Source organism: Vidua chalybeata, chromosome 17 (assembly GCF_026979565.1).
Source record: "Vidua chalybeata isolate OUT-0048 chromosome 17, bVidCha1 merged haplotype, whole genome shotgun sequence".
Lineage (NCBI taxonomy): Eukaryota > Metazoa > Chordata > Aves > Passeriformes > Viduidae > Vidua > Vidua chalybeata.
Window position 1 is genome coordinate 5570700 of NC_071546.1, and position 27663 is coordinate 5598362.

Below are 27663 nucleotides of genomic sequence, written 5' to 3' on the forward strand. Positions count from 1 at the left end.
GCTCTCTAGACAAGCCCATGCAGATGAACCAGGCCTTGTTCATGTCCAGTGGCCAGTGTGGGTATGTCCTGCAGCCGACCAACATGAGGGACGACATCTTTGACCCCTTTGACAAGAGCACGTTGCGGGGCACAGAACCACTCTCCATCTCCATTGAGGTCAGTACCTCCTCCTGGTGTGGGGGAATGCAGGGTCAGACCCCAGTGGTTATACCAGATTTGGGGTGACAGAATGGTTTTTCTGGGCTCCTGCCTGCAGCTGCTCCTCTCCAAACCCGCTGAGCCCCTGTCCCACAGCACAGACTGGGAGAGCCCTCGCTGAAGAGGGGCGCTCACCGGTGCTGCTGAGGGACGGGAGCAGCAGCAGCATCCCTGGATGCTCCCCCCAGGACTCCTCCTGTCCAGGTCCCAGTGCCAGCAGGTGGCATCCACGAGCCGCAGAGGTGGCATCCCTGTCCCCAGAGCCTGGCCAGGACTGCATCCACAGGCTAACAACACAAGAGCTGTGCTTTGTCCCCTCCTTGACACTCAGTTGCTCCAGGCTCGATCTTTCCATTTCCCCTTGCTCATGGCCCCTCTTGGGAAGATGCTCGAGGTCAGGGCAAACTTTTCAGGCCACTTCTGTGTTGTGCTGCTGGTGATGATAAGAGGAGGGGGTCTGAGGGTGGGGCATGCCAGAGGATGGGTTGTGGATGCTTAATGAGTATTTTTTTACTTCCCTAATGGTGCAACTGAGGCTGGATTGTTCCTGTGCTAGCTCTGAGCTGCACAGCAGAGGTTCTGCAGAGACATGGGAGAGCTCGCCAGGCAAAGCTTTGGAGGGCTGTGCCAAACCAGCTGGCTCTCATGTTTGGACCAGCGGGGTCCAGCAGCCTGTACAGGCATTCCCTGTGGTCTCAGAACCAAGCTATGGGTCAACAGTCTCCTTTGCCAGTCTCCTCAGTTCGTGTAGGCCTTGGGGAGGATGCAGTGGAGATCCTGCCTTCAGGTGCTCACAGGTTTTCTCTGTGGCCACCTCTGTTTTGGAGTGGTCCCACCTAAAAAAGTCACAGCCCTTCTCCATGGGAACGCCCTATTATGTACCCTCTGCACCACTGACCCCATGTCCACTGTCTCCCTAAAAATTCCCTGCCCCATCTGTTTTCCAAGCTCTTCCTGCACCTCAGGATGCGGCTGCCACCACCAAGTGTCAAGAGTCATTGTGCCATAGCCAGTCACTGTCGCCTTTAAGAGACAGGCTCAGCCTCTCACTGCCTGGCAAAACTGCCTGCTGTCCCCACCAAAGCCAGCTTTCATGGATGGAGAAGCCATCTCGAGCCCAGCATGACTCAAAGCACATGATCCAGTGCTGGCAGCAGGTCCTTCCCCTGCAACAGCAGCGTGCCGACAGCGCGCTGGAGCGACATATGGCCACGGGCAAGAGGGAGCTGCGATTGCTTTCTCCTGCAAGGAAGCAGCTTGTCTTTTGAGTGGAGCACAGACTGTGCTGCAGGCACGAGGCAGAGCAGTGGTGGAGAGCAGCTCCTTCTCCTCCTCACACCAAGGCAGGAGGGCCGAGAAGTCTCGGCAAAGATGAGGGGGTACAGCATAGTGTTCCCAGCATTGCCAAGGGCTCGGCTGGGAGCCGGGCTCCAGCTTGGCCAGCTGGGGGAGGGATGCTGTGGCCCAGGCCTGGCTGTGCTGGCAGCAGGCAGGAACCTGGAGCAGTTCAGCTGCTTTTTTTTTATGGCTTACAAGTTGAAAAGGGGATCAAGAACACTATAGCAGCTTCCAGAGGTGGGAGCTATTTCTCTCCAAGCTGCCGGCCGGGCTGGCTGTAAGTGCTGCTTCTATCTCCAATTAGCAGAGCCAGGGTAATTTATTTGGGAAGAAAATGTCTTGGTATGCAAACACATTTTCCCCCCTTTGTTCCTGTCTCTTACTAAGTCTCTCCTGCTCTCTGCTCAGGTCCTGGGGGCTCGGCACCTTCCCAAAAATGGAAGGGGAATTGTTTGTCCTTTCGTGGAGGTGGAGGTGTCTGGTGCTGAGTATGACAACGCCAAGCAGAAAACAGAGATCGTGGGTGAGTGGGGTGGGGAAGGGAAGGGAGTGGGATGCACCAGCACTCCTGATCCTGGTGTGAGCCTTGGGCTCTGCAGCAAAGCCTGGCACTGAGCTGGGAGCTGCCCTTGTGCTGCCCCCGAGCCCAGCATCAGCCATGGGGCCAGTGGAAGGACTCAGTGGGGCTGCCCACTGACAGCTGTGTTTTGTGAGCAGCTGACAACGGCCTGAACCCTCTCTGGACCCCGAAGCAGTTCCACTTTCAGGTCAGCAACCCTGACTTTGCCTTCCTTCGCTTCGTGGTGTATGAGGAGGACATGTTCAGCGACGAGAACTTCCTGGCTCAGGCCACCTTCCTGGTGAAAGGCTTGAAGACAGGTGAAGCACTTGGGAGAGCAGGGAGGGATGTCATGGTGGTCCTCACCAGTTAACACTGTTAGCCAGAGAGATGCTGAGCTTCATGGGAGGGTGTTGTTGCGCCCCAGGCTGGCTCAGCCTGTCTCCATGACAGGTCACATCCCCAGCCAGTTAAAGGCAGGCAGAGCCATTTCCTAACAGCCCCTGGGGCCAGCTGCCACTTTGAGGGAAATTTGGGAGTTTAGAGAATCACAGAATCATAGACTGAATGGATTGGAATTGGTTTGGATTAGAAGGGACCCTAAAGGCCATCTTGTTCCAGCCCCACTGCCATGGGCAGGAACACTTTCCATTATCCCAGGCTGCTCTGAGCCCCATCCAAGCTGACTTTGGACACTTCCAGGGATGGGGCAGCCACAGCTTCTCTTGGCAGAAGAGAAAAAGGGTCTTGAGAGAGAAAAACCCCCTTGAGTGCTGTGCCAGGGCACTGCCACCTCAGCTCCTGTGCAGCGAGTGACACCAGGGCTGTCTCTGCCGTAGGTTTCCGAGCTGTTCCCCTCAAGAACAACTACAGCGAGAACCTGGAGCTGGCTTCTCTGCTTGTCAAGATAGACATTTTCCCTTGCAAGGTGAGACTGGCTGCACACATGAGAAGGTGACCATGCTCTAGGGCAGAGGAGCAGAGCCAGTGAGCCCAGCCTGGCCCTGCCCACTCTCCTGCTCCAGTTGGGGCAGTGAGGCACAGTGGTGCCTGGCCTGAGTGCTTGTGGATGGCTGAATTCCCAGTGCTGCTCCATAGTGATGCCCAGCAGGAAAGCAAGCACTGGGTTTGCCTCCTGCAGCAGTCAGGGCGTTTCAGGCAGGGTCCTGCCTGCACTGGGTTTGGCTTGCCTGGAAATCCCATCAGCAAAACTGGAGAAGGCGGATTTGTCACAGTGCCTGTCTGTACTCCAGGGACATTGCAGCTCAGGATCACGGAGCTGGCTGGCCTGGGGCTGTCTCTGTTGGCATAAACAGAGGGCAGGGCTCCTTCTGAGACAGATGGTTCTTTTATTTCTTCTTTTAAAATGGTGCTGGTGGGTGCCAGCAATGGCTGTTAGAGCAGCTGCACGTTGCAAACCCCAAGCCCCCATGAGCCCTGGACACTCTGCAGGGCAGCCAGGGCCCTGCACCACAACTGCCCTTACTACAGGATATATGCTTTAAAATCATAAGCCCTTGATTGACTACAGCATTTTTTTCCTCATCCAAGCAGGAAAATGGCGAAATAAACCTCTTCAGTGCTTCATCCCTACGGGAACGAGCAGGGGATGGCTCCAGCCAGCTGCTGGCAAGCAGAGGCAGAGAGGGCTCCTTTGAGTTGCGGTACCAGCAGCCTTTCGAGGATTTCCGTGTGTCCCCAGAGCAGCTCGCTGACCACTTTGAGAGCCGGGAGCGAAGGTGAGGCTGTTTATTCAGCTCTTCCCCTGCAGCATAAGGCCCCCCTGCATTTAGTCTGGCTGGAGGCAGATGAATGCAGCCTCCCTCTGACCCAAAGAGGAGCTGCAGCCTTGTTTGCTGCGTGGAAACCCTGAATTTGAGCTGCAAGTTGCGCCAGTGCTTGTGGCAGTCACTGCTGTGGGAGTAGGGTGGGACACCACAGCTGGTAGCATTATCCCCAGTCATGAGGGATGTGGCTGAGCCCCCACCTTACTCCAATGGGAAACTTGAGACCCCCCCAGAGCATTGTCCTTGGTCATGCCATGGTGAGGCTGAGCTGTGTCCCCTCTCTGTGCCCCCTTCCAGGGTACTGCGGAGGACCCGGGTCAACGGGGACAACCGGCTGTAGCCCATCCCGGCGGGCGAAAGCACCTCCAGTGCTTGTGAATCTCACAGCACGCTGTGAACTGGTTTCTATGGAAACGGCACTGCTATGGCCTACTTTCAGGCAGCTTTTCCAGTTTCTCTGCTGAAGTGTGTTCAAGTGGAGAACTAAAAAAAAAAAAAAAAAAAAAAAAAAAAAAAAATTGGAAATAAACCCCACCCCGAACCAACCCCAAGCACCCACCAACCTTCACCACGAAGCCCTTAAGAAGCGCGTCAGTGCGGACAGGCTGCCAGAGGCCAGAGACAAAACTGTCTATAATCACAGGAAGAGACCTAAAAACTCCCCATCCAGCCTCTGCGTCACTGCTCTGCTGTAATCCAGAGATCGTGTGCAGCTGCCGGAGCCTGCCTGCAGCCATCCTGTGCTGTGTCCGTGCCCAGAGCTCTGGGCCAGGCGTGACTGCAGTGACCACGGCAGCACCTCTGTCTGTCCTGGTGACACCACATCTGACCTGTATAGCCACTGCCGAAGGGCCCAGTAGTGAAACGCTACATTTACAGGGCCACTCTAGCTTTAAACGACAATAAAAGTGTCAGTATTATGTGTGTGCTGGCTCAGCTGTCTGGTGCTCTGTGCCCTGCAGACCAGGGCAGAGCCGAGGTGCAGCCATTCCTGAAGAGAGGAACGCTCCCTCCTTTCTCCTGGCTTCAGGAGAGGAAAAACAGCCCCAGGTTTTATGCTGTTCACTCAAAAGGGTAAAACAAAGTTATGTGCTCCAGCTGCCTATGCTGTTCTGAGGCAGGCTGGGGACAGAACTCTGGGATGAAGAAGCGCCACTAGGGCGGAGGTGTCTGGGCACTCACTCATGGCCTTACCCCATGCAAAAGCTGTCATTCTTTTGAAATAAATGAGGAGGTTGTGATGGTGCACTCCCAGCCCACCAGCTGGAAGGTAGGTACAGCCATTCCTGGGCTCAAGGACACCACCCTGGGCTCTCCCAAACCCCAGTGCAAGCACCACTCAACTCACATTTGATTTTTACGCTCTTTATTTAGGAACAACCAAAAATGTCTGGTTTCATTTCAACAAACTGTACAAGCAAGCTCTTCCCCTTGCCCACCCTCACATCCACATATACAAAAGGAAGGGAAACTTGCCGTTCACTTCTCAGAAGTGGCATTGTTGCTACAGGGAGTTCTTGCCCTCAGAATAAGAGCAGGTAAAGTCCATAGCACGTACAAGCTACCCTAGCCCTAATAATAGCTACAGCCCACAATCACAGGCAGCTTTTTTTGTTTCCTCTTTAAAACCTTTACCAAAAGTAAAAACTATTTCCTGTTTCACACGATTGCCAAGGTGACCATTTAAAATTGTGGTCTTAAAAAAAAAAAGAAAAAACCAAAGTAACAACCCCCCTGGAACCCCCCACACCTCCCCGGTACAAAGACAGCTTTACACAGCAGAGCTCTCACCCTGCTCCCTCACTGCACCGGCCACCCTTATGAAAGGTCCCGTTGCAGCTACAGTTACATTTTCCTTTGGATAAATCCAAGCAAAATTCCAGGTCATTCAGCACCAGCATGATTTCTAAATAACAATAATTAAAAATTAAAAAAAAAAAAAAAAGAGACCCCATTAGGCTGACTTTGTGGTCTGCTGAGAAACAAAGTGATCAACACGCTGTTCCCAAAGTCTCTCTTTTAGTGCAATGTTAGTATGTGCAAGGGGAATCACAGCCACGTACCCATAACACCACCACGAGCCAGATGGGGCAGAGAGAAAGTGCAACTTTAGCTAGAAATTTTCTATGCCATGGATTCCTAGCCCAACCTTCACTAGCACCAGTAAGCAAGAATCCTCCTAACACCACCTTCCATCAGTACAGGGAAAAGAGGGCTTTAATTGTGCCATCAGAATATGCCAAACGTCAGCCAACAGAGCATTTGGGCCATAACAAGAAAACCCAAAATTTAGAAAAAAAAAAAAAATTCACTCCTTACATAACTGAGCTCTCTTAGTCTGCTTTAAAGTTTTCTGATGCCAATCCAACATTCCTGGCACACACCACTGCCAGTAAAACATACAGCAGAAACAAAATTTCTCAATAAAAAGAACAGGGATAGCCTGCAAGTGCCTCGTTCCCCTCCACTTGTTGTGTTGCCTAATCTTACCCTGCTGGTTTTGGGATCAGCTGAGAAGTGACACCAGAGCTTTACAGGTGAGCTGAATCACATCAAGACCTTGACTGATTTGAAGAGAGCAAAGCCAAAGTGATATGGGCAACAGGGAGAAGACATTTACATTTTTGAATACTGTCACCCTAATGGTAATGTGCAGCATCCCATTCACTTTGTAATTTGTGCCCAAATGCTGAAATCAGCTTTTTCTTCTGATTCCCAACGAGCAAGCTTCTGATCAGTTCGCCTGTGTTACATCTGTAAGAGAGGGGCTGCAGGGAAAACAATATAACATTTCTGCAGGTGACCAAAATCTGATCCTTTCCAATTAAAAAAATAAAATACCCAAAACCATAAATGAAAAACCAGCCTACTACAGCTTCCTTCTCTTGAACTGTCAGGGGACACATAACAAAAATTAAGCCAGTAGGTATTCTTCCAGCTCTGATGAGCATCCTCCAACCAGGTTAAGGACTACAGTGTTTTTCTGCCAGCAGCTACTGCTTTTGCTGGTGGCCTCTGCTGGTGACCAACTCAGGAAGGAGACATGAAATCACACTAAGTACCTGCAAGCACCTGTGCCCATCCTCCCACCATGCTCCAGGCCTGATGTGCAGCATCACTCAGCTCTCAGGCAAGTGGAGATAGGAGCCTGTAGATCATTGTCTGTTTAGTGTTCTGCTAAAAAAAAGAAGAAAAAATTCAAGGACGCTAATTACAGAGCTGAAAAATAAGGTACCCAAATGAAACATGGAACAATGTCTAGAAATCTCATGGCAGGGGCTGCTGACATCAATGAATAAAGAAACTCAGTTCCTTGCACCAGGAGAAGCAGCAGCCCTTCCCATGAGCACGCCAGGGCCAGCACAAATCAGGGTTTCGGGTTATTAAGCAATTGGATTGTGCCCTTAATCTAAGCAGCCTCAGAGACATAAGTAACAAGATTCACATGGATTAAAATTGATGGTTTCTGCCGTGCCTGCCAAGCCCAAGCTCAGGCACAGCGGATGGAGGTGGAGAATTTAATTTCCCTTCCTTACCAACACTGGCTATATCACCTCGATCTTACACCCCTTTCAAGTCAAGATAGTCATCTTTGATTAGATGATGATAAATATTCATACACTGTGAAGAATTGTGGTGACACTTCCTCTTAACACCACAAGAGCTGCTATTGGGACTGTCAAGCCACCTCTCAATTTTTCTTTTCAGTTTCAGATGCAAACACTTTTCCAATGTCCTGCACCAAAACCTGAGTCTGTTTGGAGATGGCACCTGTTTCTCCTCCTCAGCAGAGAAACAGAAGACCACAGAGCTAAACCCTCAAAAATCTTCAGCTTATACTTTTATGGAGATTTCAAGTCAACTAAAAATGCAGATAACAAGGAATGTAGGAGTTAGAAAGGGAACTTGATCATGTTTTGATTTCTTTTTTGTCTCTAAACCTTACTCTCCCCACGCAAAGGCGTTTGCCAGCCTCGTTGCTATGTCCAAGGGGAGTCTGCATGGAACCGCTTTTAAAAATTCCTCTGACCCAAAAGAAAGAAAACTCCTGCTGTGCTTGTATGAATGCATGGAGACAAAGCTCAAAAACCTCAGCAGCTTCCAACCCTCAAGGCTGGTTTTTCTGTGTACACCGGGAAATTCTCCCTCTAGCTCACAAGACTTCTTTTCAATTTTTCTGGAAAACTGGCTGAATGCAATCCAAGTGCAAAATATTTCAGCTAGTGCATCAAAACACGATTTGAAGGGACCAGTTCACACCACAGTCCTTAAGCATTCCTGTAGATGGAGTGGGGATCACTCTTCCAATCAGCCATAGGCCCTTAAGTGTACACCAAAAATCCCACAGAAAATCACCTTGAATGGGCAAACTACACTTCCAACGTATTTATATAGCAAGTAGTTAGTTAAAGTGTACATTTTTAATGTACATCATAATGCAATAAAGAATCAATGGCATATTTGAACTGTATATATGTGTAGTTAAATAAACCTGCATGTACACAGACACTACAGAGTAAATTGACCTACCTGTATTTGTTCTCTGAAGGTGACACTGTACATACATCCACATTCTCAGGCTGCACAACTCCCAGATCTGCTTTCAGCTCTGGAACCACCCAGATTCTGCCACCCTCTCTGATATTTTGGGGTGCACAGGATTGCACCCATGAGGGTGAACCCCTGGGGCTGTCACCACAGGGCAGCTGTCCCTGGTCCCCAGAGAGAGCCATGGGGATGCCACCAGCCAAGCCATCACCAGCCAAGGTGGGATGGCTGCTGGTCATGCCTCCAGCTGTGTTGTGACCATCAGCAGTGCTCCCAAAGGCAAACTGAGGGAGCCTGGTGCCACACAGGCTGCTCCAGGTCAGTGCCACCCCTGCTCACAGCGTGGTGGGATGGCTGGTCTGGCTATGGGATGCACAGTGCAAGTGCCACATCCAAGGTGTCACCCCACTCTCTGTGGGGTGCAGGTCACCTCTGTCTGGAGCAGATGGTCACACTTGGCCACACTGTCACACCAGGGAAGTCCTGTGAGCTCAGGCACAAGCACCCAGCACATCCCACCAGGCAGGGGAAAGCCTCTGCCAAAGCATTGAGCAGCCACAGCCCGTTCCAGCAGCTGAGCAAGGCGGCCTCTTGAAGAGGGGGCGAAGAAAGAATTGCAAAAGCAACAGCAATTAAAGGTAGAAATCAGACACCATCTTTGGAAGAGGTTCTGAAAGAGCTTTTTTGTTTTTAAACAGATTTTTTGTAAATCTCTGGATCCGATCCTTTGGGGTTTGCTACCCACCCTCCTAATAAATATCATTTACCACCAACAATAAAGTCTCCCACATTAAAAAGCTCTCACTAAATAAAAACCTTCTACTGAAAAAGCTTGGCTGAGTTGGCTTGGCAAAAAATAGGGAGCTATGACTACTCTCCATAAATACATCAGCAGATAAACACCAAAAACTATTTAAGTTAAAAGACAATGTTGGCTCCAAAACAAACCAGGAATGTACCAGCCACAAATTAATTCAAACTAGAAATTTAAATACGGTTTCTAACCACTCAAAGGCAGTCAATTTCTGGACTAGCCTTCCAAAAGCAAAAGTGAAGGCAAAACATGGAACCAATTTGGAGTTGGGATTTGATTAGTTTGTGACAGAATGATCTGACACAGCATTTGGCTGGACTATTCAGCTCAAGAGTTTCCCTTCTAGACTTTGTTTTCTAGTAGAAAAGAATATTTAAAGCAAAAATGTTCAAGCAGTTGCATCACAGAGCAACCACCCAAGACAACACACATTAAAAACGTACAGGTACCAGGCAGCAGGCAGGATAACGGGGAAATTTATTTTGCTCTTTTGCCAGAACTATTGCACATGGCCTGGGGAAAAAAAAAGGGGGAAAAATTAGAAAAGAGAAACAAAAAGGACTGGAACAAACACTTGAAATCACCAGCGGTGCTGCAGGAGGATCTGCCATGTAGGGCTGCAAGAAGGAAACTTCCTGGTGGCAGCAGAGCCGCTGCCTTGGTGACAACAATGACTTGAACCACTCACAGCCACACTGTGACTCTCTGCATTTGTTCTCTGAAGAACAGACTGTTCTCTCCAAACAATGAAAAGGATTCCAGGTCAGGATGCAAAAAATTATTATGTGCTAGTTCTCAGATATTAAAGAGAGACTTGGAGATTTAACAGCCTGTTAGAGTCAGTCCCCAGGAGCACAGGGGAAAGTGTTCTAGCCAGCAAGGGACAAATGACACCAAGCTCCATCTCCTGGGCTGCCTAGGTCTGGGAACCCACTGCTTATCAGAGAGTATGCAATGCTCATTCTAACCTCATCTGGAGGGATGAGAATCTCACTCAAATTCAAGACTGACAGTTTTCTTCTCAAATCCCTTCCCTTTCCTAATACACTCACACCTATGTGCCCACAAAGCCCTTCACTGCCAGGGCTTAAGGACCAGAAAGGGCAGAGAGGATATATGCAGCCATGCCAACCTTTAGAGAACAAACACCATAATGGACAGATGAAAAAAAAAAAAAAAAAAAAAAAAAAAGAAGAAAAAAGAAACAAGTACTATGCCATGATAGTCCATATCTAAGCAATGACCTTGTTTACACAATGTCTGAGATTTGTTATGCTTGTATAGGCAGCTGTAGGCATCGGTATATGAATATGAAATCTGAAAGTCTGTCACTGGAAAGCAAACAGGAGCATCCTATTTCCTGGGTGCGAGCTGAGCCCTGCCTCTGCCAGCTCCCAGGCGTCTCCTCAGCTGGGCCACCGAGAGCTCAGCACCGAGTGCCCAGCCTGAGCACGTGCTGTCTCGTGTGCTGTGCCCAAGGGTCTCATGTATGGCAGTGCTTCATCACCACGTCCTGCTCCTCAGGCTTGGGTCAGGCCGGCCCATGGGTTTCTTAAAGATCACAAATTTCTTCTCAAGGGTAAGAGCGGATCCTCCGGGGCTGGTGGCTTGAGTTCAGTCTGTTTCTGAAAAAGAACACAGGTGTCAGAGATGCACCTGGCCTTGCTCCAGGTGGGGTGCTGGGTGGGGAGGAGGGGATGCAGGAGTGTCTCAGGATAGGCAAGATCAGGAGCCTTGACAGAGTCAGCTGCAAAGAAGGGCTAGCAACATCCAGAGGGGCCAGGAAACCCAAAATCCTTGAGGGAGTGGAGTTGGCTTTGCACCCCTAAGGAGGGATGCACCTTTGCTAAGGACCTCTGTGCCACGAGATTTAACAGGATCCTTGCTCTAGCTGGCAGAAAGCCATGCTCAGAGGGCACTAGCAGGGGCACAGCCACCTCCTCAGCACAAAAGGTGTCTCTCCACCAGTCCCCAAAGCCACCCTTCCCCTGCAAAGGGGGAGAATGTACAGCAAAGGCAGGATCCATCCACACCTTCAGGACCATGCTCCACCTTCTCCAAATTAGATAGGAAGGGAAGCAATGAATTTTACTTGATTCTTACAATTATTTTTTAAAGGCCTGCAGCCATGGCAGAGGTGTGTGGGAAGGTCCAAAGCAAGGCAGTGGGACTGGAGAAGATCCCAGCTGGCCAGCAAGGAGCTGCATGCATGGACCACCATGGGACAGAGCCAGCACTCGGCCATCCCCATCTGGTGGGAACCCTACCAGGCAGGAAGCAGTCCCCAGCTGCACTGCAGAAAAGCCCACAAAGGGCTTGGAAAGCACCTCTCCTCTCCACCACACACACAGACACACACCTTCCAGAAGTGAATACGGAGACTCCACATCCCCTCCTGCCTTTGCAGCCTCCACCTTTACCACCTGAGCCTTTCTCCACACCAAACAAGGACGTTCACATCTGGAAAGCAGGCAGCAGGAGAGAGAGAGGGAGGCAGGGGTGTGTTTGCTGCTGGAGGTCAGGCAGGGACATGGAAGGAACCAGTGGCACAGGACAAGCAGCCAGGCCCCTTTCTTCCCAAACAAATAAATAAATAAATCCATGGGTAATCTTCTAAAATGACCAGACACTCCTAAACTTTTACTCCAGCTTGAAATAAAGCCAGGATTTGGTTTCTGAGTGGTGCCAGCACCCAATGACCCATGCAGGAAAGGGCAGGCAGGCAGTGGCCCGTGTCATCCTGCCAGACCCTCCTCACCGTCCTTTACGCCTTTCCTTCAGAGACCTGCTCACCACTTCCTCAGTTAAACCTCAAACACGAAGCTCTTCACTGAACCTGCTTCGGAAACACGAGAGGCCCGGAGCCCCGTGCCACCCCGAGCCCTCCCACGCCGAGGCAGGGGCCTTACCCAGCCCTGTGGCGGGCGGTGGGCCGGGGGCGTCGGGGGTCCCGGCGCTGCCCTCCTGGCCGCCCGGCTCCCACGCCTCGCTGCTCTCCGACGCCTCCGCGCCGGCTCCGCACGGCCCTCTCCGGCTGCCGGCCGCCTCGGGCCCGGAGCCCCTGCCCTCCTCCTCCGCCTTCACCGCAAACCACACCTTGAGCTGCTGGGCGCCGAGGCGGGCGCGCTCGCAGAGGCCGGGCACGTCCTCCTCCCGCAGCCCCTTGTGCTTCTCGTAGTAGTCCTCGAGCAGCTCCCGGCCGGCGGGGCTGACCTCCACCAGCCCCGGGGGGAAGACCCCCCGCCGGTAGTTCTCATACCACTTCAGCTGCCCGTTCTTGTAGCCATAGCGGCTGTCCCCGAACCAGCGAATGACCTCGGCCCGCGGCAGGCCCGTCTGGGACACGATGGCATCATACTCCTGGTTCGTGGGGCGCTGGGTCTGCACGAACATTTGCTTCAGCAGATGCCGCTGCTGGGCCGTTTTTTTGAAGTTCAGTTTGGTTTTGGGAGGGGTGGGCGGCCGGCTGGAGCTGCCGTCCCCCTTTTCATTTGCGCCGGTCCCCGGTACCTCGTTTTTGCCGTTGGACTCGGTCACTCGCAGGTTTTTCAGGTTGATTTTGATGGGACTCACCTTCCGCTCCGCCGAGTTCGGGTTGCTGCCGGAGGCGTCGACTGAGCCGTTTTCACTCGTGGCCCTCTGCTCATCCGAGGAGTCTTCCCCTTCCCCGCCGCCATTCTCTGCCTCCTCATCCTCCTGTTGAGCCACCTCCTCCACTTTCTTATTCTCCTCCGCCACCTTCTTCTTCCTCCTCTCCGAGAACCAGCTGTCGATCTCCCTCCGTGTCATCTTCGTCTCCCCCCTCAGGCGATTCACCTCTTCCTCCGCAGGAAGGGGATTTTGGGCAAAACTGCTCTCCAGGGCCTTCAGCTGCTCCGGCGCTCGCTCCTTGTACTTGGTTGGGGTGAAGTCGGGCGCCTGGTGCCACGACTGCCGCCGTGGTGGGTGGTGAGGGCCCGGCGTAGCCGCCACCGCTGCAGGGCTCAGCTCAGCTCCTCTGGGTGGGACATCTAAGGTGACTTCGGGCAGGGAATCAAGAGCGCTGTCTCCAGGGAAGACGGCCCGGCCGCCTCTCACGTTCCTGTAGTGGTACCTCCTGTCGCTGAACCATTTTCGGATCTCCTTGGTGGACAAGCCCGTGATCTTTGTCAGCCGCTCGACTTCAGCCTGGCCAGGGAACTGGTTTCTGCAGAAGCTGCCTTTGAGGGCTGAGAGCTGCTCATGGGACTTCTTATTTTTGTAGACATTGGGATCCAGGAAGGTCTGTGAGGAGATGGCAGGGCAGGCGGTCAGCAGGGACTGGGCGCTGTTGACCACCTTGACCCCGGATGTGTTGCTGGAGCTCACGGTGCTGTGCTGCGCTGCCGGCTGTGGCTTGGGGACAGAAGTCACTGCCAAGGTGAAAGAGGAGCTGGTGCCCTTCAACCCGTTTGCCATGATGGGCTGCGTGACCAGCAGCCCCCCTGTCCCCTCTGGCTGCCCCACCACGTGGCCTGGTAAAGTTGCCTGGATAAGATGGGGAACAGTCCCAGGATTTGCAACCAGGGGCGTGTTCAGCACTGTAATGGTGGGTTGTGGCACAGACTGAATAACAGTGTTGAACATCTTCTTCCTGGCATCTTCGATCTCCTCTGGTGACCAGCTAATGCCCTGCTTCAGCCTCTGGGCAGTGAACCAGATCTTCAGCTGCTCTTCTGGGTACTTGGTCACCACTGTCAAGTAGCACAGCTCAGCTTTGGTGGGGTAGGGGAACTTGTTGAAAGAGTTTTTCAGGAAGCTGTTGGAGTCCATGGCAGCATTGTATGTGGGAATGCTGCTCAGTGGGATCATCACCTTGGGAAGGGATTTGGATGTAGGGAGCTGCTGATGCAACGGGGGCTGCTGCTGCAGAGACACAAGCTGTGCAACACCCGCCTGCAGAACAGGCACGTTTCCTATGATGGAGCCGTTCACTATGTGGGATGACTTTGATGAACTTGCAGTGGGCTGGCTGACTGGCACCGACCCATTTGAGAATGAATGCTCTCCATCCTTCACCTCTGACTCACCACCCAACTGACTTGCCACATTCTCCTTCAGCGTGTGGATTTTTTTGGCCTCGGGTTTACCCTTCATTATCTTCATGATAGGGGTTTTGGTAATGATAATTTCAGACTGGCCATCTGCCCCTTCCTCAGGGACCTCTGCTGGCAGGTCATGGCTGCTGGTGGCCTCACAGAGACTTTGCTCCACGGTTGTACGGCTGTCCTGCTTCACCACCCTCCAGACAAAGCTGGTCTCGGCGGCGTGCGACTCGGTGTTGTGGTGTGAGAGCCCTTCGTGGCTGTTGGCCAGGAAGCTGCACCCGACACACGCGAAGGCGGGGTCTTTGCTAAAGTCTGAGTGCTCAGAGTCCAAGTGCCCAAAGAACTGGTGAAGGTCTTGAGACCCGAAGTCACAAGGCTTGCAGATGTAAGTGTCACCGTCGGCAATGCCGCGGTGCCCGTTGGACAAAGCTCCATTATTGCTGTTGCTGGCCCCAGCATCACTCGCTGCTGCTCCTTCTGCAGGAGCCTCTGCTTGTGCTCCTTCAGGATCATCTTCTCCAGCATCCTGTTCGGTCTCCTGAAGCACCAGTGTTTTTATTGGTATCATGCAGGGAGTTGTGGATTTCCTTTTGCTAGCCATCGCTACAGTTGATCCAGAGGACTATTTTTCTTTCATTTAAATTAAATTCAAATTTACAAAGCGCTATTGCAAGTGTTCTGTGGTCCAGATTCCAGCAAAATCATGATGTCCCAAGGAGTTGTTGACAAATGTTCATATTTGCCACTGAACCTGAGGATAAGGAGAGGGAGGAGGGGTTAGTTCCCTCAGTATTAGACAAAGTACAACTGCTCTGGTATTTAACTGCTTCACTCAATAAATAATTTTTCTTCTTTCATTGGAAAAATCTAACTTGACCCTGGATTTACTGTATTTTTCACACCTAAACCTGTGACCTATCTGTTTCAAACCAAACACACATACGTGTCACTTTTACAGCCTACATGAAATTCTCATTTAAGGAGGAAAACCACTGAATTTTCCTCTCGTTCTACCCTGTCAAGACCCATCCTTGGTGTTTCAGCAGTGCCTGAGCTCCCTGTGAGCCCAGGTCCCAGCTCAGCTTCACACAGGAGGTGACACCAGGCAGGGTCACCTGGGAAAGATGCCTGCTTTCCATCACAAAAAAAGGATGAAAAATCCACATATTCCCCACAGAACACTTCCATTTCTTCAAAATCAGCATTTTCTATCCACCCTGTCAGGAAGTTTCTTGCCAGCTCAGAGCACTGTGCCTGTGCCAAGAGTCTCTGCAGACACCCAGAGCTGCTGCTGCAAGCGAGGAGGCTGCAGTATTTTAGCCCTTCTTGCTCAGCAAGCCTGCAAAGCATTTGGGAGATGCCCTTCCCATCCTGTGTACACTTCATTCCTGTTCCAACACCATCTGTGAGTCCTCATCTGGAGCTGCAAGGCAAGGTAAAGGCCTGAAAGCTCAAGAGCAGCATCACAATGTTCCTGGCTCCTAGGCTTCCCCTCCCACCACCTCTGCAGCTTTTGGCAGTCACACCACCCAGTGCACTGGGGTATTCCCTAACAAAGTGTAATTTCTCGTCAGTGCAAGCCCATCTCGCCGCCCTTGGGCTAACCAGAGATTTGTTACATTTAAAACCAAAACTGAACAAAAATAAGGAAAACCCAACCAACCAACAATAACTTTTTCCTTTATTTTTTTTTTTCTCCTCTGAAGCTAAAGCAGACCCTGAAGTGCTCCAGCGTATGGAAGGTCAGGGCTGGCTGAGGCATTAGCCACAGCCTTTTTCCTGGCCTGATGTAGCTTTCCCACTTGCACAGCAAATGCTCTGTGCCTGAGATCATGACACCAGGACAGTAAAGCTGCTGTAGCTGGCACCAGGAGTCACCTGCTTGGTGACACCCCTCTGTCAACCTTTTCTACAGCAACTCTGCTTTTTTTTCTCTTCAACAGAGGGATAAAATGGTATTTTTCCAGACTGCAAGGTCACTTGGAAGCATATGGACACACTGATTCATATTACAAAGACTCTGTGCCAGATTTCCCTGAGATTTACAGTAATAGCAACTGAGCTTCATAAAAACACTCATAAAAACTTGAACTTTAAAAAAAAAAATACTTACCATCCTATGAGATGACTCACAGAGGTAATTCCTATCAGTTACAGCAGTTGTGCACCAGCAGCTTTCTCAGATCAGATATTTGGAGCTGATCTCATGCACTGAGAAATGCAGATGAGGCAAATGCCTTGTTGGTGCTTATGCAATACCTCCTGTGCTTAGTTTTGTTGGTAGTTTTTACAACAGAGGAATGAAAGATCCTCATGCAAAAGAAATTTTAAAAAAATCAAATGGAGGAAGTTCAATTTCAAATGACCTCCCTAACTTTATTAGATTTTTTAAAAGGGCTTGTTCTGAGAGCTGACATCATTTTTTCCAAACGGGAGAGCCTGGATGGCTGGCTCTGGCCTCAGCAACTCTCAGGCACCGTTTGAAAGAGTGACGGGAAAACGTAACTTCCCGTTAATGTGGGCTGATCTGAGATTACAAAACAGTCCTGTAAACAGTGTTAGTCATCACTGAACTTGGCATCAGAAAAGACTGCTTGCTATGCTAAGCCATGGTGAAGAGCTAGAAGTTAGAACTTTAAAAAAATTCTATAAATAAAACAGGTATTAAAGCCGTGAGCTGGATTTAGATGGTGTGGATTGCACATCTCAATACCTGCTTTGTGCCACTCTCATCCCACCTTCTCGTGGTTAGTCCTGCCCTCTGCAGAGGGCCAGAAAGTTATTCATTAGCATTAGCAAGTGGAATATTTGGATGACTATGAATGGGCTGTGCTATTCAGAGGGGAACAGCATCCGTTTGACACCAATCCTGAGATCCTCATTTTTGATGCTAAGTTAAATATTACACAGTCTAGCAGGCTGCCATGACCTTTGCAAGTCGAGTCAACTGGGGAAAAAGCAGTAAGATCAGCCTGAAGGCTACAAAATACAGCTTTAAAGGCTGAGAGGAGTTTCATGTCAGGGAAGCAATGGTAAAAGAGAATACTGATTTCATTTTATCCTGCAGCTTTAGCACAGAGAGAAGCTGCTGGGCCCTCTGCAACCTTTTTTTCTTTCCAGCAAACTCCAGTCTCTATTACTGAGACAGCTCCAGTCCCTGACGGATCCAACCCAGTGTTTATGGAGTCTCCAGATATCAAAAAGATGATTTTTATCTGTCAACAGAGTAAATTTGATACAAAGCAACGGCGACTCACAAAGACCCCCATTGTGCCACATTAACAAAGTGCCTCTCCCGAGCACTCCATCGCTGTTATTTTGGCTAAGTGTGAATGGCCTGACCCACCTACAGAGAAGCTAAAAGCTCTGCATTTCATTTACCAGCACATTTGCATCAAACTCTCTACTCTCTCCAACAACTTTCCTTAAAAATGCAATCAAAGCAGCCCCAGCCACCACAGCTCTCCTGCAGGGCTCCAATATTAATGCCACCTGAGAACACAGATTGCAAATTTTAGCTGGAAGTGAATCACAGTGGCAATTTACTGGGGGAAAAAAATTAATCAAGTGTACTTTTGTCCATTTCATTTCCATGGAACAGTTGCATAACTACATGTTGGAAGCATGTTTTATTCACTGCTCACCTTCTGGAATGCACTTAATACTTTAATACACCACTAATATATAACAGAATGGATAATTCACTGATTTCTCCCTCATTAAAGTAAGTGAGGCTGTTCTAATGGATAGGGTAAATTAATGGCAGAAAAAATAATCAATTGAAAAAGATCTTTACAACTCATCTCAGTGTATATATCACCAGTGAAGATGCCTCAGACCCATCTGCACAGCCGTGAGTGAAGAACTCTATTTCCTATTTCCTATGTATTATTTTATGATTACCTAGAAAAGAAACCAAAGGTGAATGGAAGAGTTACCTGGAGCCAGGAAGACAAAGTTATTGTACTTAAATTCGTTGTTCCAATTTAATTTATACCTGCTAATTTCATAGCAAGGTAGCAGAGTAAGCAGGTCAAATGTCCAGTGCACCTAAACAATCCCTGCTGCTGGAAATTTGAGGGAAAACTGACTTAAAGCAGGGTAAAACCATTTTTTCCCCAGTGATGTTCACAGAAACTAAGGCTGGAGGGAAAGGTGGCAGTTCCAGGTACAAAACCAACCCTCTGCAGAGCAGCTTTGCCTCTGCTGAGGGAAACAATGCCCAGACCAGTCACAGTGAGCTTTGCAATAGCAGAAAATTTACTTCTACAGAGATTAACAAAGGGAGGTTTCGAAATCTGCACTGCTGAGTATGAACTTTCAGCTTTTTCCAGCTTGGCTGGATATAACTGGTTTGGTTTTAAATGTTTCACTGAATTAACGAGTTAGGTTGTTAATGCAAAACATTCACTGCATGCAGTGCCAAGGTCCCCAGTTAGCAGATTAATTTTTTGTGACCTTTTGCAAACCTCGCCTAGAAACAGCAACCAGAAAACCCACTGGGCAGCAGCACCAGGACACAGCAGCTCCAGTGCCACTGCCCAGGCACGGGAATATAGGGACAGCTGCCCTCCCCTGCCCCCAGCCCTGCCAGCTCCTGGGTGCCAACACTGACAACCAGGGACAAAGCTCCATGGGGACACAAAAGGATGGCTGCGTGTTCTGTGGGCTCTGGTGCTCTGCTGAAGAGGGAATGCTCCATTGAAAAATTAGATTTTTAAAAATCGGCACCAAAATAGAAGTAAAATAACAGTTTTCTCAACACTTTCAGTGCCTGCTAGGCAGGCAGACACGCTCCCCAGGTCAGAGACAAAGTTAATGTTTCTGTCTCATATGGAGCCAAGCACAATATTGGCACTTTAAATAAAAGTGGTTTGTTTTTAAGTTGAAGCTCTGCAGGCCCCAGCTGATAGCATCATATGAGGGGGAAAAGAGCAAGAAATCAAAGGAGGAAAAAAAAGTTGATGTTTTTGAGTTTTTGTCTCTCCCCTTCAGGTTCTACCTCCAGCCAGGGGCAAAAGATGCAGCACTGTCTCTGGGAGTTCCAGATGAATTCCCAATCACACTTTAATTAGCCAGGCCATTAAATAAATGATCCTTGTGGCCAGCACCATCAACCCAAACCTGAGGGCTGAGCCCCCTTCCCACGCCCACAAACATCCCACTGTGTTTGACAGCAGGTCCCCCCAGCATGACAGGCACCCAGTTTGCCCTGGGAGCCAGCTCAGTAGCCTGGGACTGGGTGCATTTACCATGGTGCTGGGGAAGGGAGGATGAATAGGTCTATGTATTTGGGGTACAGGCCCATGGCCCCCCTGTTGCCAGCCAGGGAGTGCTGGGACTCTTCCTCTTTGGCTGGGCATTAACATTCCTTCTGCCTTTGCAGTCCGTTCATGAGAAGTCATGTCGGAATTTCACCAGTGTGAATTATTTATTGCTAAAAGATGCCCAGTGGGGGCTATTGCTAATCCATCCCAGGGACACGCTGTGGAGATGGACATCTCAGCAAAGACCTCTGCAGGCCACATCCCTGTCGGGATTCCATACGGACAGACACAGCCAGCAGGGACAGATCACCTCTCCAGAGAAACTTCCAAGGTGTGGGAGGGACCTCTCTGCCAGCTGTGCCAGCATGGCTCTGTGAAGGAGAAGAAAGGGCAAGATTTGGCAGGGCTGAGCTCCTCTGTTCCCACTCTGTGGTTGTGCATCCCAGCTAGCTGGAGTCCAGCACCCTCCCCAAGTAACTCTGCAAAGGCTGCAGCTGGGAGGAAGTCACAGCATGGGAACATCTCCAGCAGCCTAAAAATGCCAGCAGCAGAGCATCACCCTGGCTTCTGGCACACATCCCCATGCCATGCCCTTGCACCTGGAGGCAGCGTCTGCCACCCAAAGCCTGGTTCATAACCCAGACCAAGGTCGTGACACACTTCGTTCTTTGGGGCTTTAACCCCATTCAGAACTGCAAGCTCATCAATGAGCAGTTAGTGAGATTTTCCCCTCCAGAGCAGATTGGTACCACACTAACTCTGCAGGCACTCCAACCTTAACATGAACAAGCAGAGCCACCAGCAATACAAGAACCTCAGCCCCAGAGAGGCCACGCAGGCAAGAAAGGCTCTTCACATCTTATTATTTCACACTGCACGAATGTACAAACACACGCACAAACTTCAGCAGTTTTCAGCTTCAAGCAGCATCACAGTCAACGTTTGTACTAAGGAACAATTTCTCTTTATGCCAACTGGTCAGGGTGCTTTGTAGCTTAAGCCTGGCTTTGAAACTGCGGGTACAGTCTAAATGCAGTGGGAGCCGGTTGACCGAACAATCGTATTCATTCTCCATTCCTTGGCAGGCCTAGAGCAGAAAAGTGTCTTTTCCATTTAGACCAGTTAAACAGAGCTATTCATTAAAATTTCACCCTTCTCCAAACTGCTGGACTTCTCCATTTTAAACCTGCCTTTAAGAGAAGCCCTCTCTCCTCTGTCCCACAGGGCTCCTCATCCCCATCTCAAGTAGTCGCCCATTTCCCAGCTGTGTGTGTGGATTGCTCTTGTGCTGTAACAGCAGCACCTCTCCTGTGTGTTGGTATCTGGGCAGAGGCTGCCTCACCACTGAGGGACTAAGGGCAATTATCTCTGCTTTTTTTTTTTTTTTTTTTTTGGTTCCCCAGACAAGCACAAAACTGAGCAAGATGGAAGGTTAGAAAGAGCCGGCTGAAACAGAACACGATTAGAGTATAAAAATAGGTCACTGGGATAACATAACCTTTAGACTATTGGCAATGTGCCCCCCTTAGAGACAAGCCTGTGTGCTATATTTCAAGAGAATGTGGGGAATAAAAAACAACCACCACAATACACATCAAAACAAAACCACTGATCATCCCTCAGAGCTTTGCGTGCTTCTGTTTGAACATCACTAACATTAATTCACTCCTTTTCCTCTGCCTTCATCCATTTGATTGAGCACAAAATAAATGTTATGTAATCATACCATTAACATCTTCCAAAAAAGCAATAATCTCTTTTGGCACAGAGGCTTCATTACAGATTTGCTCTGCATTGCACTACCTTAGCAGGGTTCACAGTTCCAGCAATCCAGGCACCCACCTCCATAGCTTCAATCCTCAGATTTTGTCCTTGCTGCAAACATTCCCACCATTCCCCCAAAGCAAAAGGCCCAGCAGACAGATAATCACATCTCAACAGAGCCAGCTCAGAGGTTAGCACTACCAGCAGAGGACACCAGATAGCATGAATGGAGCTTCAAGAAGTCCCTCAGCTCATCAGGATGTGGGTGTCCCATCACCTCACACTCAGCTGGTGACTGCCAGCAGGCTGGTTTGTGCCTGAACAGGACAGTATGACCATGCTGGTAAATACACTGGAGTTCCCATTTCAGCCCCTTGTGCTTTCTCTAGGATGTTTTATCTTTGCTTGCATTGTCAGGGCTTTATTCGTGATTTCATCTGAAACACAGGTACCTCACACATCAATTTTATCCTGCCATACCACCTTCAGGTGTACCACACACCTTGTGATCCCACCCTTGGAGCTCATTGTCAAGCATCTCCATTTCCGTAGGATAAGCCCAGCTTTGGCAGATGCAGCCCTTCAGAATGTAAGTGAAGATGAACAGGTTACACCTAAAATACACTTCTTTGTGTTTTATTATCTGAAATTACTGAACTGGCTCCAAGACAAAAATCTACTGGGGAGCTCAGAGCGATGAATAAGCACCAGAGGTAGATCTTTGTCCATGTCAAATTTCCAGCAAGGATACTTGAGACTTTTAAATCAGCAGGGAACGCTTGGCTGAGCTGCTGAGGAGCTCACAGGTGTGAGCACCCAGTGGCAACAGAGCACACACAGTGCCACAGCCCCACTGTGCTCTCAGTGCAGCTACAGCCTGCCCCTTCCCAAGGACTCATCTTGGAGAAGCCTTGGAGCCCACCTTTCTGATGTACCTCTGCTCACAAGCCCACTGCCAGGCTTGCACATCACCTCCATACGGGTGACCTTAATCGAGGGGCCATCACCCCAAATTCGGGAACCACAGCTCTAATGCCAGCACAACATTTACTGTTAAAAGAAAACCAGTGTCAGCTTTTATGCCAGCACCAAAACAATCCCACTGCAGACACAAACCCAAAGCCTGTCACACAGGTTTCTCACCAAGCGTCCAAGTCCCCTGTGGAATGAAGAACCTCTTGCTGAAGCCAGGCTGATCACCAGGCTGATCACCAGTTACCAAGCAGCCGCAAAAGGGACAGACCCGCAGCAATTCCAGGGAAGTAAAGAGTGCCCAGAGCTTTAAAACAAGATGTGGGTGGGAAGGACTAAACCAAGCTACTAAACAGTACCAGAGGCGCTGGAGCTGATCATCTGCAGCACAGCCTGATGACTATGAGTGCTGCAGCCCCTTCCCAGCTGAGCATTTTTGGATTACTTCATCCCCTGTGCCCTTTTGCAATATGCAGCTTCGAGAGCTGTGTTAATCCTGGCTCAGCCTCAGCTCCCATTCCGCCACTTACAGTTGCTATAACCAAAAAGAAAACTGCAAAATACTTCGCCTGAAAGCAAAGAAACAGGGTTTGGCAGGTTGGGATTGTGGATTATTTTTTTCCATCCCCATGCATTCTGCTTCAGAGTCGTCCTTGCAGACGCTGCGCGCAGCCGATGGCTTTTGCAGCTTATTGAGCCCACTGGTTTATGGCAATGTTTTTCTGCTCACTGAACTGGCTCATTCTTTCAGCAGAACAAACTGTTCCACGTTGAGGCAGGAGTTGGCTGTGTTTTAACAAAGGATTTTTCCCTTCTGACAGTGTTTTGCAAAAGACCCAAAAAAAGGAGTTTGGAGCCAAGTTACAAAAGGTCAGGAGAGGCGAGTCAAGCACTGGGTGTAGTTCCTGTATGTCACAGCCAGACAAGGAAATGGGTGGGGAGAAGAGGAATGGCACTTCGAGCTGCCATAATACGTATAAAGAGATATTAATGAGGAATGGGCTTTTAAATGAGGATGGCAAGGATGCAGGCACTATAATTTTTGCTGTACAACAGCAGGCTTGTTAGGTAGGCTGAGGCCTCCGCAATCATTTATCCATGTGAAGTGTGCATTTGAGAGAGTTCAAGTAGCACCAGGAGTGAGAAAAAGGCAGTCTTATTTGCTTCCCCTCCCCAAGCTGATTTCAAGGAGCTACCACACTCTCATCTCCCGTCAGCCAAATGAATATTCAAAAGGCTTTTGCCAAGCCAACGCCAGTCAATCAGGGAAACAATGCTGCAGGGAAAAAAACACTGGGCTGAGAGACCTGTGTGAGACAGGCACCTTGTCCCTCACCACGGCTCTGCTTTAGCATCCAAGCCTTTAATGTGGTGCACGGTGTTCCTGCCAGGTCTGCTGCTCTGCCTGCTCCATCCCCTGCCACCCCACAGCACAGCAGGGCTACAGCAGAGCTGCTGGATAGAGGATGAGCATCCCAAACCAGGGTGCTGCGAGTGGGGAAAGATCCCGGGACTGTGGTCCCAGCAACACAACCCTCCTGAGGGAGCTGGAGATAGCTCTTCCCCCTCTTCTGCTACAGGCTGGGACCACAAATGTTTCCTGCATGGGATGGGCAGGTTCCTGGTGAGGCCCCACTCCCTGCTCAGCAGCAGCAGCCGGTAGGAATTGGGTCTTTCTGCTCTGTGCACTGTACACGGACAAGCCAAGATGGACAACTCCGGCCTTGCAGATGTTGGGAGGAGGGAGCCAAGGGGATCTGCAGCAGTTGACAGTATGTCATGCCTAATACTCAAGCTTTTCCAGGCCTCAGAGGATCCCTGAATAGAAAGAAACCACCCACCACTGGAACACAGCCACTTTTGTGGCTGGAAGGGGCAGATGTTCAACCCCATACAACAATGCAACACAACAGTTGAGGCTGTAAGTGAAGAATGCTGCATCCACTTAAAACTGAAGAGGGAAATTAGGGACACCATCTAATTCTAGAACTACCATTTGGTGCTGGTGCTTAAAGTTCACATACCTACTCTGCAAGAGTGGCACAGGGCTTCCTTCCATTGCCTTAAATAGGCAATATCCTGGACTAAAGCACTGAACCACAAGGACTTCAGAAGCATATGGTCAGACTGGCAAGTGCTCAGCTCCTTCAGCTGGAACACCAGTTCCCAAATAAGTTCAGTTCCTTTTTAGCACCTACATAAGTGACAGACTTCCAGAAATCCCAACTGGACTGCACAGGACAGGCCCTGCTGGCACAGAGAAGGACAGACCATTACGAGAGCTCAGTATCACTGACAGCCAAACCCTTTGCTGAGATGAGCATGGGGAGAAGCTGAGTTTCAGAAATCCTGCTCACCACAGCCAGCATTAAATCCTTCACCACTTAGTTGCCAAGAAGAGCTTGTCATGGAGGACAACCATCCTTACCACCACACCCTCATTCACTGACCTCCAAGATTTCCCATGGACAACCTTCTCCCTTTCTCTGAAATACTCACCATGTCTTTTCAGATTGATAGCAAGAGAAAAATGGATTCGAGACGTGATTTGAGATCTCTCTGGGCAAAATCTGGGCATCTGGATCACACACCTGCCACCCAGATGCAATCCTGGTCATTTGCTCCTTGGTTAGAAACTGTATTTGTTCAAAACCATTTGTCAAGACACTCTGGACAGAACTCAGAGACACAGAACAAAGTTCAAGGGTTATTTGTGATATGAACTGTGCCAGTCAGGACTCTCCTCTTCCTCCAGCTGCTTAGTGACACTTGGAATGGAGTGGCCTTACTGGAAAGTCAATTATTTTTTTAGTTGAAAACTCACCATCCTCTAGATCAGCTGTGAGCTGAAAGCATCCCAGTTATTTACTGCTGGAAGCTAAAGGAATTTCCTTACTCTCAGAAGACAGACATTTAAAATTAGTTTCAAGTTCAGTTGTGATAAACAAATCACATTCTCCTCCTTTCCCTCTCCTGTTTTGTTTTGAGGTTTTTCTTGTTTGGGGTTTTTTTTGGGGGGGGGGCAGAGGGGGGATTTGGTTGTTTGGGGTTTTTTGTTTGTTGTTTGTTTTTAAATAATTCCTGCTAGTCCAACCAGCCTTTTCCTCAGTTGCTCTTTGCAACTCCTCATTTAAAAACTCATTTACAAGGATGCAGGGGAACTACAGACATCTTCTGTGAAGAAACAGCAAAGCCAGATCCCTGATTTCAGAGCTTTTCCTTTGACACTTGATTCCCTGAGAACCTCATTAAAAAGAAACAAACCACCATGTATTTAGGTTTTTTTCCCCACTTCCTGTGAAGAGCAAAAGGTTGGGAACTGGGATGGGGGCTCAGGAGTTCAGCTCTCTGCTGACAACCAAGATAAGCCCACTCCATCTACCCTGCCCAAAAGCTCGGGATGCAAACAGCTCCCAGCAGACTGATGAGGAAGACAAAAAACAAATTTTAAATTGATATGATACTGCAACTAAAGGGTTTGGGGTTTTGGACTGAGTCCCACTAGCCTGAATTCATATGGATGTACTTTGTACCTTGTGGATCACAAGGCCTTGATACAAGAAGATTCTTTTAAAAAATTCAGGCGTGCTGGGAGAATTGCCTCCTTGCCATGTTTCAGTGAGTCTGCCCATGAACTGCCAGCAATTACTAAGCTTCCACTCTGTATTCAAAGCTCTATACAATGGAGTTTATTATTTTTAAGCCTTTCAGACATCAATGTAGCAAACTTAACAGAGCTATTTGGAAGATTAAGACACAAACACCACCATATTATTCAATTTAGCTCCAACACTGAACACTTATTTCTGTAAAGGATCACAGCTAATACATTGCCAGCTGCCAGTAGAGACAAACACTTGAAAGTCACACTGCAGCATGGTCTTATAAATCAAATTTAAGATATAAGAAGAAGGAAATTACTATCATTATGCAAGTACAGCCCAATCACCACCAACCGATAGCAAACCTATCTTCAGGTCTTGGCCACAGGCTTCAAAAATCCATCCCTAGAAATGACAGCCCAAGGAAATCCTCATTTTCTGTGCATGCAGCCAGGTGTGAACTTACTAGTACATCTCCAATAGTTGAATTAGATGAGTTTTCTAAGTATTTTATATGTCCATACAAGTGCAAAGAGACTTTATTACCACCTCACCACCCCAGTTCACAGTGGGGAGTTCACTAATAGCTGCTCTATTTGCCAAATCAGACCTGCAGACAGGTGACAAAGGGGAGTGATGAGAGAAAACAAAAAGGATTTGTGCCTGTTTTCTACCATTCTAGTGCTCACAGGAGAGCTGACTGCTGCATTTTGCCCTCCTGAAACCATCCCACCCTTCACAAACAATTGCATGAACTTAGGTTAGACTGGGTGCAGGAGTAGCAGAGGGGAACAACATCCTTCATGGAATGAGGGAATGAAATTAAATTAAATAAGAGTAAATTAAAAAAAAAATCAGTTTGCCATACAAAGACTGTAATTTCCTTAGAGCTGACTTAACCTGAAGCCTTTGGAGAAAATCCATCTATTGCAAATTTAAAATTTCCCAGCCCTTCAAATGAACATGGAAAAGTTCTCATTGCCAAGTGTCCCCTGAAAAACAGAAATATTTCTGGTTTACACCAAAGGCATCACAGATTATGTTATAACTTCAGCAAGACAGAAATCAAGAACCCCTCCTGGCTTTTCAGAAAAAAATGAAGGGTTGTCTCATTACACCAGTCTAAAACATCCATTATCCTCATTAGGGTAAAGGGCACAGCAACATTATTAACTCTGTTTCACAGCACTAAGAAAACAGCAGGATAAAGTAAACTGCAGGAGTCAGCACGGGGGACAGTAAGGTAAAAACATCCATGCTGTGTCAGCAGGCAGCCAGCACTCACAGGAATGGGGATGACCGACTGGTAATGCCATGATGGAGCATTTCATTTCTAGGCCAGCAGCCCAAATCACAGTCAGGTTAGGAGAACATGGTCCTCCAGGCACCTGCCCTCCTCTTTGGGCTAGGAGTGAACAGAGCTGGGAGCATCTTAATGATGCTGCACCAAAATGACAGCATGTCACGCTGGATAAGGCTCAGGACAGCGGGAACTCCCTCCATGCACAAGCCCATAATCACCCACCACACAGGATTAAGGGAATAGAAGCCTCCCACGTCAGGGCAGCCGGGGGACAGCACTCACAGCCTGCAGGACTCATCCCTGATCCCATCAGGAGCAGACAGGGCAGAGAAACCCCTCAAGAGCAACACCCTTGCAATCAATTCCACATCGAGCTGCCTCCCGAAGGGCCGGAGCAGGCAGAGCAGCAGGGCTCCTTCAGGGAGCTCTCCATGGATTACTGC

At 49.2% G+C, this 27663-nt stretch overlaps 2 protein-coding genes across 7 annotated transcripts in view; one reads left to right on the forward strand and one right to left on the reverse strand.

Moving 5' to 3' along the window:
* The window catches only part of PLCG1 (phospholipase C gamma 1), a 41686-nt gene extending 36882 nt beyond the window's left edge, over positions 1–4804 (forward strand). For 2 of the 4 annotated variants that reach the window (XM_053958751.1, XM_053958752.1), the window contains exons 27-32: positions 10–158; positions 1947–2061; positions 2256–2417; positions 2937–3025; positions 3649–3836; positions 4182–4804. In XM_053958751.1, the coding sequence (XP_053814726.1) occupies positions 10–158; positions 1947–2061; positions 2256–2417; positions 2937–3025; positions 3649–3836; positions 4182–4224 (746 nt within the window). In that variant the 3' untranslated portion in view covers positions 4225–4804. The remainder of the gene's footprint in view (positions 1–9; positions 159–1946; positions 2062–2255; positions 2418–2936; positions 3026–3648; positions 3837–4181) is intronic. The other 2 variants (XM_053958753.1, XM_053958754.1) reach the window with 1 other exon arrangement.
* Positions 4805–5233: 429 nt separating this feature from the next.
* ZHX3 (zinc fingers and homeoboxes 3) overlaps positions 5234–27663 on the reverse strand; it is a 46864-nt gene continuing 24434 nt past the window's right edge. For 2 of the 3 annotated variants that reach the window (XM_053958576.1, XM_053958577.1), the window contains 2 exons: positions 12156–15063; positions 5234–10871 (listed from right to left, as the gene is read on the reverse strand). In XM_053958576.1, the coding sequence (XP_053814551.1) occupies positions 10861–10871; positions 12156–14913 (2769 nt within the window). In that variant the 5' untranslated portion in view covers positions 14914–15063 and the 3' untranslated portion in view covers positions 5234–10860. The remainder of the gene's footprint in view (positions 10872–12155; positions 15064–27663) is intronic. The other variant, XM_053958578.1, reaches the window with a different exon arrangement.